The sequence below is a fragment of the Urocitellus parryii genome, chromosome 3 (assembly GCF_045843805.1).
Source record: "Urocitellus parryii isolate mUroPar1 chromosome 3, mUroPar1.hap1, whole genome shotgun sequence".
Lineage (NCBI taxonomy): Eukaryota > Metazoa > Chordata > Mammalia > Rodentia > Sciuridae > Urocitellus > Urocitellus parryii.
In genome coordinates, this window is record NC_135533.1 from 80,594,383 (window position 1) to 80,608,546 (window position 14,164).

The following is a 14,164-nucleotide window of genomic DNA, read 5'->3' on the forward strand; positions in this document are numbered from 1 at the left end:
ACCCCTGGCATCACAGCAGCAGACCTCAACCCCAGGCTGGGGCATCAGGAGGCCTTAGAAATCACTCCGTGATTCCGAGCCCCTCACTGTCCTGGTGAGGCGATGAAAGTGCAGGTTCCTTCTTCCGGGCCCCTGAATGGAATTGATCCACAGCCTGCTTGGACAGAGCCATCCTATGCCCTGGTGCAAAACTTCATCCTGCTAGAGCCTACTGAGAGCTCAGGAGGCAGCGAAACCAGTCACAAGGAATTTATAATTGCTTCCCTCAGGTCCTCTCTTAATCTTTATACTTACAGAATATTCCCTTCTGGTTAAAGTCATAATACAATATGATAAATTTACATAGCTGATGAAGTAAGGGGCTCATCCATTTCATACACCTGATTCCTTGAGCTTTTATACTAGAGTAGGGAGGCCACTAATATTTTATCTTGTTTCAGCCTGAGAGAAATTACAGCTCAGAATTGCAAGCAGAGCAGCAAAACTGAAAAATAATTAAAACGTAAACAAAGGGGATAAGCAAACTAATGGATTACAACATGAAGGATATAAAACCATTATGTGTTTTGTATGACAGTCCAAATAAGAGCTGTCTTTAGGATTTTTTTCTTCTAAAGTGCACTTTGGCTACTGATGAAATTTAAAATATTTAGCAATTAAGTTGTATAATTTACAGTTTTAATCACGGAATAGGGAAATGCTTGATTCAAATGGGGGATAGGAGAAAATGAAAATAATTATCAAATCTTGTGGTCAATATCCAACGGACTCAAAGCAACAATTTCCAAAGTTTGACCAATTACAAATTACTCATTAAAGATCTCATTAGAAAATGGGAAAATATAGAAACATTTTGACAAAGATCTCGAGTCCTTTACTCTTGTAGTAAAGAATAAAGTGGCTAGAATGTTTCATTTATAAGACAGATGGAGAGTAATACTGCATCCCAGCCACTTAAATTTTTAAATAAAAACAATGAGACAGATGATCATGTTGATACTGATAATAACTGACAGAGGTTAAAATCTTTGAGTGCTTACTATGTACCAGGCATTGTACTAATTGCTTCACATGTAGTCATTTAATTTTCAAAACAAACCATCAATTACTCTCATTTTACAGAAGTTGGAAAAGCAGTTTGAACCGTGATTAAAAGCAGGCATGCTGGAACCAACCTGTCTTGCTCATCTATAAAATGATGCTAATCACACTATCTACCTCCTACGGTGTGTTGTGAGGTTTAAGCACCTGGACAAAAACAAAGACCTTAGAAGAGTGACCAGCATGTCTGAAGTGCTAACTGTTAATATTGATGTGATCACCGAAAAGAAAGAAGGGGCACAGGGAGAGCTGCATTGTCCAAGGCTACGATGGCAGAACCAGGAAAAGAACCCAGGCAGACTGGTCCCAGAGGCAGGGCTCCGACACCTCACACTGTGCTGCCTGACACTGACTGAAATTCTTTTATGTGCCAAGACTACAGGGGTTTTGATTCTGTTTGCATTTTTGTTAATTTTTATTTATTTTTTTCAGTGCTACAGGCTAAACCAAGGGCCTCTCAAATGCCAGGCAGGGGCTCTACTGCTGAGCTACATCCCCAGTTCTTGTAGACACTGTTTAAAATTTTGCCTTTATTTTTTCATTGGTTCTCTTTTAGATATACATGAGAACATGGAGAATAACGTATTCTAATTAGGATCCCATTCTTGTAACCACAAGAACTGATATGAAGTTACACTGGTCGTGTATTCATATGTGAACACAGGAAAGTTATATCTGGTTCATTCTACCATCTTTCCTATCCCTTCCCTTCATTCCCCTTTGTCTAATCCAATGAACTTCTATTTTCCTCATTCCCCTTACTGTGTACTAGCATCCACATATCAGAAAGAACACTGGACCTTTGGGTTTGGGGGATTGGCTTATTTCACTTAGCATGATGGCCTCCAGATCTTCTTATATGACTTCATTTCAACCTCACAACAACCTTATATCTCTATTTTACAGAGATGAAAACCATTCATGCTAGATAGTGCCCAGCAAAGTGGGGACACCACAGCAACAAAAATGTGGTAGTGCTACTCACCGGGAACTCAGATTTAGAGACAGTAAGAGACTTGCCAGCCATTTGGAGCAAACCCAAGTCTAAATGCTCTCTTGGATCTGACAGTGTCAGACAGTGTTGAAACAGGGAGTTTCTTAGGCATAAACAAACAAACAAAAACATTTTTAGTGAGTGAAGGAAGAGAGGAGGCAACAAATGAGGAGAGAATAGAGTTCTTTGGCAGGTAGGAAACCTGTGTATGACAAGGCCCAGTCTCTCTGGGTTAGTGACCACCTTAATCCTTTACGTGCCCAAAGCGGGGGCATTTCCCCCACAGTAATAATACTTAATAAAGTACCACAAAGAATGAATGAGAAACTAATGTTCACTTAAATTGTTTAAAATACCCAGGAGTGAAGAATACCTGTATGCCTGGAGTCTGGCATACAGGTGTTTGTTCAATCAACTATATGTGTATACATGAAACATCAAATAAATAAGTCATGTCAATTATACACATATGTACACACCCATGAGCTTACACATTTATTTCTAATTCTGCCCAGGAATCTGAGGGCAAAAACTCTGAAAATTTTCTTTCAGCTCATCTCCTATGACCTGAGTTACTGATTCTATCCAAAGAAGCTAGATAGGTGGGCCTACAGAATCAAACCAATCAAACTGGTAGTTCCAGATGGCCTCAGATGAAACTTGATAGAACAGAGCAGGTGACAGTGGCCTTCCTTCCTATACAGCCTTGACCTATACCACTCATAATTATGCTTTCCAGTGACCTTGACTCTGCACCTAAACAGAATCTATTCCTCATCTAATTACTGATTCACTGGTTTCATTCTTCTCTATGTCCTGTAGATATGTGGTTATGTTACTGTTGTTTAATAAAATCACAAAATCTCAAAGAGCAGGATTTGTGTGTCCTTTTGAGAAATAAAATGAAATTCAAATTGACTTTTGCCCATTGAATAAGTTCAAAAGAAATAAACAGCAAGAGCAGTTTAAATTTAGAAACATCTGGGCTGAGGATGTAGCTCAGAGGTACAGTGTTGGCATACATGAGGGAGGCCCTGAGTTCCCTGCCAAGCACTGCAAATAAATAAATAAATGAATAAATAAATAACTTAATTAACTTATAAGCAGCCCACCAATAAATTAATAATTTATAAAATCTCTAAGAAAGTAGTAAATACACTAAGTTGGGGATCCCTGGACAGGCTTGCTTGTGTAATACCAATAGAAACTCATAGAAGGCAACATCTTTAACATTATAAGAGCACAACAGGCGAATTTATTAAAATGTTACAACATATGTAATCTTGACTGAAAAAAAATTAGTGTGACTATTCTAACTGGATCAGCAGATTTAGAAACTTCAAGGTGAAGGCAGTAGGTCAACCAGGCTATGAATCTTCAACTGTTCCATTTTTTATATAGTTTTTGACAGCCATAGGGTGTCCTACGTTTTAATGTCATAATGGTATCTGGAGGCTAAATTGCTACCAAAAGCACACCCATGCCATGGCTTAGTGACCACGGCTAATACAGCATCTCTGGCAGGTAAGGCACCTTGCTCACTTGTCTGGACAGCTGCAGCTGTTGGTGCCATCAGTTGGCCCATTCACCTCTGCCTTCTTCAAGAGAAGGTCTGTCCTAAGGGTGGCCTCTCCTTCAGGTTCTCTGCTTTCTCTGGAAAGTGGGATTTCTCTCTCTTTCCCTCCGTTTTCCCCTCATGAATCAAATTATGCAGTAGTTCCCCTTGTCCCAAGATAGAATGTACATTCCAAGAACCCCCAGTAGATGCCTGAAACCACAGCTACTACTGAACCCTATATATACTAAATCTTTTTCTAGTCATAGATGTATACATAACTATGATAATTTTTTTCTGTTACATTTTACAAACTTTAAATTTGATATATTAATCACAGTAGAGAGATTAACAACAGTCACAGTAAGAGGTTAACAACAGTAACTAATGATACCACAAATATTAACAATATACTATAAAAATGATATGAATGTGATCTTTATCAAAATATCTTATTTACTGTGTTCATCCTTTTTCTTGTGATGATATGAGATGGCACAGTGCCTATGTGATGAGGTGAAGTGAGGTAAATGACACAGATACTGTGACATGGTGTTAGGCTATTTTGCGTAAGGGTACATAAACACAAGTCTTGCAGGACCTTGACAGTCGACCTGATAGCTGAGATAGTTACTAAGTAACTAACAAGTAGGTAGTATATTCAGCTTGGATACAGTGGACAAAGGTATGATTCAGATCCTTGAGAGGACAGAGCCAGACAGCTCCAGATTTTATCTTGCTACTCAGAGTGGAACACAATTTAAAATTTGTAGTTGGGCTGGAGATGTAGCTAAGTGGAAGAGTATTTGCCTAGCATGCATGAGGCCCTGGGTTTGAGCCCCAGCCCTGCACTGCAAAAATGAAAAACAAAATATCATTATGAATTGCTTATTTCTGGACATTTCCATTTAGTATTTTTTGGATACATAATGAATAACTGAAACTGCAGACAGTGAAACCTTGTGGGAAGTCCTGTAAATAGGGTTGGCAGTTCAGGGTCTTTCTTGTGAAATACCTTTATACCAAAACTAAATACTTTATTCCCACCAAATGACTATTTACAGAACACAAAAGGTAAAATCTGTATCATCTGCAAACACCTGTTCCCCTCACCACCCTGAACAGAGGAAGGCACAGCAAGGAGCTGCTGCAGAACTGACGGTACCTGAGGATCCAGAGCCCCTTCAGCTTCTGTCACAGTCACACGCTTGTCACTGTCCTCCTCATCCTGTTCAACTGCTTAAAGAAAAAAAGAACAAGAGAAAACAAATGTAGCACCATAAGAAAAATGCTTCACGTAATTTTCTTTCAGGCAGCAATATGGCAGGAAAAATGATAGAAGGTGGATTTATAAAATTTAAATTGCAGCACTATTTCTTTGTTTACCATTTCTTGATATTTGGATGAACAGTTAAATATATCACCGGACATTTCTCATGTACATTATCCATCTATTAAATCCATGGGAGCAGGAAAATTTAATCTCAATTCTTCACCTAAATCCAACCTGACATCATAGCAGTGTTGCGCTTCACCAAAGGGAATCTGGGATACGGATAAAGGTTTCTATTGAGAGGAATCATTTTTTTTCCCCCTTTTATGAATGAGGTTTTCTGGAAGGCTGTGTAAATGTCATATAATAAAAGAAACACAGTATTTTATATCTTGGTTGCTTGGTGCATTGCTACCACAAAATTCTAAACTGTGGAGTCCTGAATCCACCTCTCTGTTCCCTGGCATGTCTCTGTCCAAGTCCTTATCTCCCTTCCCTCACTGTTGCAATAACCTCCTACGCTAAGCCCTTGATTTCAGCTTCTTCCTTATTCAGTCCAGCTTGGGCACAACTGCTAAAATAATCAGTCTCAAAAAATATAAAAACAAATGCCAGGTGTTGGCCTATGTATTATTTATTTTACTAAGTGAACTTCTGCTCATCACTGAAAGCCTTCCCCCAAGACTCTAGCTTCCTCTGAATCTCTATCTTCACACTAACATTCAGCAACAACAACAACAACAAAAAAAAAGTGTTCTATGCAACTCAAATCAAAGAGTGATGACTAGCTCCATGAAGCATAAATATTATCTGGGGAAACAGTCAATAACAACTAGTACTATAACTGGTAATTAAAGAAAAAATAAGATGAAATTAAAAGTCACAATAAGGGCCTTAAAAGAACAAATAGGAGCTGGGTGCAGTGGCACACACCTATAAATAATCTCAGCAATTCAGGAGGCTCAAGCAGGAAGACTATAAGTTCAAGGATAGCCTGGGCAACTTAATGAGACCCTGGCTCAAAATAAAATTTAAAAAGGCTAGGGATACAGCTCAGTAGTAAAGCAAACTTGGTTTCAATCCGCAGGAAAGAAAAAGAAAGAAAGAAAGAAAAAGAGAGAGAGATTAAGTGAGTGAGTGGGGGAGGATGGCAGAAGACCAACTAGCAGAGGTCACTGTATAGAGAGGGTCATGGGCAGTGCTTCTCTAAAAAAGTGGTCCTGGTGGGCTGGGGTTGCGGCTTAGTGGTGGAGCGAGCGCTCGCCTAGCACCCATGAGGCAGAGGGTTTGATCCTGAGTATCACATAAAAGTAAAGTAAGGGTATTGTGTCCACCTACAAACTAAAAAAAAATTAAAAAAAAAAAAAGTGGTACTGGGGCCCAAACCTGAAGGTTGAGGTGAATGAAGCTATGGCAGGGGACAGTGACATGAGACAATCCTGAACACAGTAGAGTTCACAATAAATTTAGATTTGATCTTAAGAACATGGAGAACCTTTAAAGAATTTTACATGAGAAATTGTGTGATTTGATATATGTGCTCCAATCCTCTTTTTGGCTTCTTCACTGAGAACAAAATCAAGTGGAAGCAGGGAGACCAGTTAGGCAGCTGTTGCTACCATACTGTCTGGAAAGGACAAGGGCTTAGACCAGAGAGTGACAATGAGCAGGAGAAACTGCATGACTTGAGTTGTATTTCTTTTTTCTTTCTTTTCTTTCTTTTTTTTTTTTTTTTTTTTTTTTTTTTTTACACAAAATGGACACAACTTGCCTGTGAACTGAACAGAGGAGAAGAGGGAGAGGCAGGGTTCAGTGATCCCTGCAAAGCAGGATAAGTTATTCCTTGTATCCACCATGACATTTACCCTTTCTGCCTTCTCCATCAAAAACATAGCAACCTGGCTAACGGGGAGTAACCTGCTGTACTTATGGATTCGCTTTGCATTATTTTGTGTACTTTTAAATATTTGCTCTCTGCTCTGTATTTTTTAGAATATCATTTCATGCGCCTTTTGCTTTTGTATGCCTTTCATGCCTGGGGTGCAGCACTCAGCATGGAGCCCCCTACAGTGCTGTGAATACAGCACTACTCAGCAAGCCCTGACTGGGACCAACAATTCATCCCCGAGTGACCACAATGGCACACTACTTGACAACACCTACTTACATAATAAGCTACTTTTTTTCTAAGCTATTTATGAAAGAAGAAGGAAAGAAGAAAAATTCTGTTAACTTCACAGACCACCAAGTTAAGTCCTGAAAGCTGAGCATCTATAGGTAGGCAAAGACAGTGGAAGGGGGCAGAGACTTTTCTCCTCTTTTAAGAAAAAAATATATATGTGCCATTCATACTTGTTCAAAGGGGCCCCCTGTAGCTACTGTTACCCAGTTAGGAGGAAACTTTGAATAAAGAAAAACACTCATGTTTTCTTGGAAAAACTTTAGAGGTGAGAATTCAAAGGAAAAACAAAATCTAGAATAACACCCTAAACTCCACTTAAAATGGCAGAGGGCTGCAGAAGTGAGGAATTCCATTTAATCAACTGAAATGAGAAGTACTATCCCGGAGGGTAAGTTAGTGATACACCAAGCCGGATCACATCACATGAGGAGCAGTCATACTTGGGTATTTCATTTGTGCTTTATTTGAATTTTTGCTCTTTAAAGCTTTAGTTTTGATGAATAATGAAGAAAATTAAATTCTGGAGTATTTTAGCCTACTAAATTTATTTTAAAAATATATTTTTTAGACTCTTTCTGCCTCAGCCTCTCCATTCTGGTGCCATGTAATGAATTGCTCCCTCCGCCATACCCTTCCACCATGCTCTTCAGCCTCATCATGAGCCCAGAGGAATGGATTGGCCACCGATGGACTGAGACCTCTGAAAATTTTGTGCTGCTGTTCAGCAAGAACTGGAAGATGTTCCCAAAATGGTATTCCCTCTCAGCAAGGCTCTCCAGGGACCTCAGACTCACACAACCAACGTGGAAAAGAAACCTAAAAACATCTTTGGAACAGATCTTAATACAGATCAGTCCCTTTGTGGATGAGCAGTTAAAGGCAGAACCACTACAAAGGCAGAACCACTATGTAACATGTTCTCACTAAATTGCCAAGAGTTCTGGGACTTGTGATCCTCTTGCCTCAGCCTCCTGAACTGCTGGGATTACAGGTGTGGACCACCCCACACAGCTGAGGAAGGACTCTTTACAACTGAGAAGAGCTATCTGCAATAGGAGAAAAAGATGAATAGTGTTATGCAAAGTTCTGTATTAACAAGGGCATTTGAATACTCTTGAGTTGTACAAAAATGAAACAGATTACTTCCTTAACTGGTTAGATGCTGATCTCTGAAGCCAATATTGGATTTTGTGCAGAAGTTACAGAGAGAACCATCAGATAGAAAATTTGAATCACAAGCCTTGTCTTCTGAGTAGCCCCAAATCCTGGGAACCACATGAATGGTACGTTTGTCAAGCACTGTTCTCACACACAATATTTATGGTGCCCTTCAAGGGTATAGCAGGACATTGGGAGAGGTTTATCTAGCTTATCAGAAAGGAATATGAGGTTAATGTGTCAAAGCTCTGTGTATACCTAACAATTTGGCAATTCATTGTATATATACTTCACATGAAAGTTAAAAGTACTTTAAATAAATATTGAACTCTCTTAATGATAATGATGTGTGTGTGTGTGTGTATTTTAGTTGTAGATAGACACAATATATTTATTTTTATGTGATGCTGAGGATCAAACTTGCCTTACATGTGCAAGGCAAGCTCTCTACCATAAAGCTAACAGCCCCAGGCCCTAAATTCATTTTTGTCTTGTTTTGTTTTAAAACGACAAGGTACTGGGGTGTAAACATTTCTTTTTCTTATCTTACTAACCTAGGACATTAAACATTCAGGACAATGCATAACAATTTTAGGACTGAGGGTTAATATTACGTGTTGTTGATATTTAGGCATAATTCTTAATATGTGAAATAGAATTACAGTTATTGATAATACCTGTCAAGTTGTTCATTCTCATCATTTAAAACATTAAAATTACAGCCAGGTGTGGTGGTACACATCTGTAATTCCAGTGGCTTGGGAGACTTAGGCAGGAGGAATATGAGTTCAAAGCAAGCCTCAGCAAAAGTGAGGCACTAAGCAACTCAGTGAGACTCTGTCTCTAAACAAAATACAAAATAGGACTGGAGATGTGGCTCAGTGGTCAAGTGCCCCTGAGTTCAATCCCCAGTACTCCCTCAAAAGAAAAGAAATAGAATTACAGGAGGATTATACAAACATACAACCAAACATAGGGTAAAAACTCAGTTCTTTTTTTTTTTTTTTAATCTTGTTGGCAACATAATGCTTGCTTTGTTCTTTCATTCACCCATTTGTGTTACTTGGGACTGAACCTTGGGCCTCCTGCCTGCTAGGCAAGCTCTCTACCACAGAAGTATATCCCCAGCTCTCAAATGTTACATTTATTGTTGCAACTTTGCAGACTTCAAAATCTATTGTCAGGCATTACACTTAAATTAACAGAGAGGGGAAACTGAGGCTGGTCATGGGACTCTAGTTTGCATACTGGAGAGACTTTCTGCTGGACTCTGAACCTCAATACTCTGAGGTGAAGAAATGACAATATTCTAACATATAAATAACATTATTTTCTTGGAAATACTGAAAAATCATAATTCAAAGAATGCATTTTAGCCACTGGCTTATATATACCACTTGGGAACAAAAACTTGTTTATCCTGGACTTCCAAGGATTTATGATCACCCCATGAAGTCACATGCATGAAATGCGTGGCTGGAGCCATCTAAAAAGGAATGCTCACTCTGCTGAACCTTTAATAGGCAGATTAATGTTAATGTCAGAGAATAAATTAGGAGACAATTTCCCTCTTCATACCTCCTAGTAGTAAGGTACTGTGTGGTATAAGGAGGAAGCAGAAGCTGTCAGATTTGAGTTTAGTTTTTCTTTTATCTGATCAAATAAAGGTAGGTTGGGCAAATTTTCCTATGCAAATATTGACTCTGGGACAGTTTCTCCTAGCAGAACACGTACACAAGGAATGACAGCTTCTGGGCCCAGGGAGGCTGGGAGCCTTGCTCTCTGCCAACACAAACCATCCCCTTATCTCTCCACACTCAGAATCTAAAGCAAGAAGCGGCCTTTGAAAATAACTTACCACAACAAAAACACAAGTTTAAGATCCAGAGCATGTACTCTGAATAGTGAACATTAGAGCCCACATGAGAATAAGAAAATATGTGAATTAATTAGCACTAATTCACATAAGAATATCTAGTTTAAATGTATCTATTTGTAAATTAGCCAAAAGGGATTCAAGATGAGTGACAGTTGATAGTCCCTAAGGATCTCCAGGCTTGCCTTGATGTCGTTTTCTTGTTGATTTGGGAGCAAAAGGTTTTCTCCCCACCCCCATCCCTAACTTACTAAGACAGGTGCTAAAAAAAAAAAAACAAAACTCTCCTAGTAATGGTACTAATAATATTACTTGGAAAAAGAGAGCTGATGTCCTTTCAAAGCAATGCTTAGGTAATTTTTGATTAATTTTGCAAAGATTAAGAGCCACATTAAATACTCAACAAATGTAAGGCACTATGGTTGGGACCCTTCTTTAAGAATTAAACAATTTTTTTTCTTCCAAACAAATGAAAAATTTTCCTACAGACGGAAATTTAGTATTTTAAGTCTCTATGTGAGAAATCAACAAATATAATAAAGAAAAATAATTTGGTAGATTCTTTGCCAAGAAATTAAGTTTGGGCAATAATATAATCTTTCACCTGGGCAGCATTTTTTTTTCAAAGAGAAATCCCTTTCATAAAGGGTCTCATCTGACATTCAGCCTTGGGCAGCTAAAAGCATGTCCATTTTATAGATCAGGACACTGAGACTAGTAAGGTGAAGTTCTCATTCCTAGTCTTCATATGTAAATGTATGTATCTGTAGCTGTTCATCTCTGCCGCAGTCAAGGATGGAGCAGAACAGTACTGGTCAAACTAATCCCGACTAGGACTTTTTCTCTTTTTTTTTTTTTTTCAGTACTGGGGATTGAATCCTGGGCCCTGTGCATGCTAGACAAGTGCTCTACCATTGAGTTATACCCCCAGCCCTTGTTATTTTACTTTGAGACAGGTTCTCACGAAGTTGTCCAGGTTGCCCTGCAACTTTTGATCCTCAGCCTCCAAAGTAGCTGGGTTTAAAGGCATGTGCCTGCCACTACACCCAGCTTTTGACCAAGATCTCATTTCATTTTTAATGAAACAGAATGGGATGCAAAAGAAAAGAGAGAGAATATAGGTAAGATTGAAAACGCATCACAACTAGTAATGCAAACAAGTGGGAATGAGATGCAAACCAGGTCAGGATCTTTATGTGTTCTATGGGTTGTAGACATAAAAATGTTAAGAAAACACTGTTGTGTTTCCAGGCTGCAGGAGGCAGGACCCAGTTCCTCTTTATGTAAATAATCAACTGTTTTTTTGTACCCTCCTGGAATTGGTCATAATATTTACTTTTGGAGGCCCCTCAACAACATGCCATGCACATTCAGCAAGGAGCACATCCTGTGCAGGAGAGAGGGAGGGCAGGGAAACGATCCTGCAGGAAGAAGTGCTCAGAAAGCAGACTCACCGTTTTCAATAAATAACCCAAATGTTTCCCAACACTCAAATCTCTTCTGGTCTTTACAAAGAAAAAAATAATGTACGTGTGACTTTTTACATTTTTGTTTTGTTTTGTTTTGAGCACTGAAATTTAATGGGAATTTACCACCCACTCACTCCATGTGGGGTTACAACCCAGCTGTCCAGAGCCCCGGAGCTCCTCTCTGAATGCTGAGCAGTGACGGCTGCTTCTCTATCCCAACAATCTTCTCTCAACCCCAAGCTGTGCAGCCTCTCACCTGAACCTGAGACAGTTGATTTAAAACCCTCTTTTCTGCATCCTTGAACCCTTGTAAAAATCCAAGTTTGTCCCCATCTCTCTTCTTCTCTTTGTCACTTCCCTTGGTGATCTTCTCTGCTCCTATGGTTGCAATTCCTCACTGCAATGAGGGTTATTCCCCAAACTGTCAGCATCTCTGCCCTCTCCTCTGAGATCCAGGCCTGCAGCTCCAGTGACACGGGGAACATTTTTGTTTCATGCACTATGATGTTGTCACCTACATGCAGGCTGCAGCCCAGCCCCTGTCCTCAAGAGGGAGTAGTTCTCTGGAGTGATGATGTCGGGGCCTGGAGTTGCAGGCACCACTTTCGCTCTGTTCCACAGCCTCTTCTTCCTCCTGGGCTTTGTTATGTACCTTAGATCACCACCACGTTCTGAACCTGGAAGGACCTGGAAACCCCAGACATCTTCATGGGCTTCCCTCCACCTGGCCTTCCTATCAGTCTCGTACTAAATCCTGTCAATTCTCCACTTTCGACATTTCCGCCCGTCTTCTTGGCCACTGTCACGGCTCAGGATGTCATTGGCTCTCACCTGCTGCTCTCACAGCCTCACTTTCATCTATTCTCCATACAGTTGCCTGAGTTACATTTCCAAGGGGGGAGAGTGATCATGTCACCACCCCACCACCACCTGGCCTCTGCCATTTAGAGAACATAACCCTAATACCAGGCCAGTTCCATAGCACCGTCCCCAGGGATGTGTGGGCTTGGAAGCTCTCACACCAATGCTCCACTTTCTTCAACACTGACCAACATTCAAGCTGAAGCCCTCACCTTGACCTCAAAAGCCAGGCCATCAGGTCTCGGACTCTCTCTCCAGATGCATCTCCTACATTTCTTGTTTCTGGCCTGGGAGATCCTCCTCTCCCCTTTCACCAGGTAACACCATCCCCGGGGTTCCCCAGCCCAAATACCATCTTCATGAACAGGCCTCTGAGGTCCTCACTACCCATGTCTGGGGCCCTGGACAAATGAAGCGCCCTCTCCTGGACTAACAGAGCTTTTCCCATACACCAACGTTTTTATCTCAGTGTTTTATAGTCAGCAACACAAACAACACTCTACTAATCTTACATCATGAATTCCTCAAAAGAAGAGAATATTTTCATATTCCCAGCACTAGGGATAATTTCTAGTACACAGTCATGCTGAGTAAAGGTGACCAATTCAGAAAGCAATAATTGTAAGATAAATACAAGTGGGAAAATGTAACATCCCCTTGAGAGGAAGGGATTGAGATAATCCAAGCGGCTTCAAAGAAAGGGTAGACTCTGACAGGCAGATTAGGTGAGGGGAGGAAGGCAGTCAAGGTGGTGAACTGTTAAATAGCAGAAGAAAGTTGGATAAAAGCTTAGGCACAGAGACAGTGCAGTATGGGGATAATAAAATACAAAACTGGAAAAGAAATTGAGCTTTACTGTAGTTTGTATCTGGAATATCTTCCAAAGATTCATATGGTAAAGCCTTGGTCCTCCCAAGCCCCCACCACCTTAGCACTATTGGGGAGGTGGTGAAGCCTTTAGGAGGTGGGGCCTAATAGGAGGTATTTAGGTCATTGGGGCATGACCTTGAAGGAGACTGTGGGACCCTGGCCTCTTGCTTTCTTTTTCTTTCACTTCCCAGGTAAGAGGTGAGTGGTTTTACTCTTCCACACACTTCTGCCATGATGTGCAGTCTTGTCACAGACCCAAAGAAATAGGCAAATCAATTATGTCCTGAAATCTCCAAAGTATATATAAGACAAGTAAATCTTTTTACTCTATAAGTTAATTATGTCAGGCATTTATTATATGGATGGAAAGCTGACTAACACAGGAATGAATATTAGGCTAAGGAACTTGAAGTTCATTTAGTAGCAAGTGAGGTGGGATGGGCAAAGGAAATATCACTATGATAGTGATAAATATGTACAGCTCTAACTGTTTCAGGCACTTGATAAACTTTTAATGTGAATTATCCCATTTAATCTTCCCTATATCCCTGTGGTAAAGATACTAGCATTCCTGAACTAAGGTATGTGACCACTGGAAGTAGGTTAATAATTTGATACCTTTTAATGTTAATATGTATTAAATATATTTCAGCACTTATTTAGTGGGACTAGTGAGAGGCTAAATTTCTATAATAAAAGGTGGATGACATTTCTTGGTATTTAGCATTTACCTTTATAAAATCATCTCATTTGGTAATTTTCCAACACTATAAAAATATTTTTTTAAAATTTTAAATTGACAAATTATAATTGAATATATTTTCC

General features: G+C 39.8%; 1 protein-coding gene across 2 annotated transcripts in view; it reads right to left on the reverse strand.

Moving 5' to 3' along the window:
- Rapgef5 (Rap guanine nucleotide exchange factor 5) overlaps positions 1-14,164 on the reverse strand; it is a 228,356-nt gene that overhangs the window by 107,231 nt on the left and 106,961 nt on the right. For both annotated transcript variants that reach the window (XM_077796732.1, XM_077796731.1), the window contains exon 8: positions 4,816-4,889. In XM_077796732.1, coding sequence (XP_077652858.1) covers positions 4,816-4,889 — 74 coding nt within the window. The remainder of the gene's footprint in view (positions 1-4,815; positions 4,890-14,164) is intronic.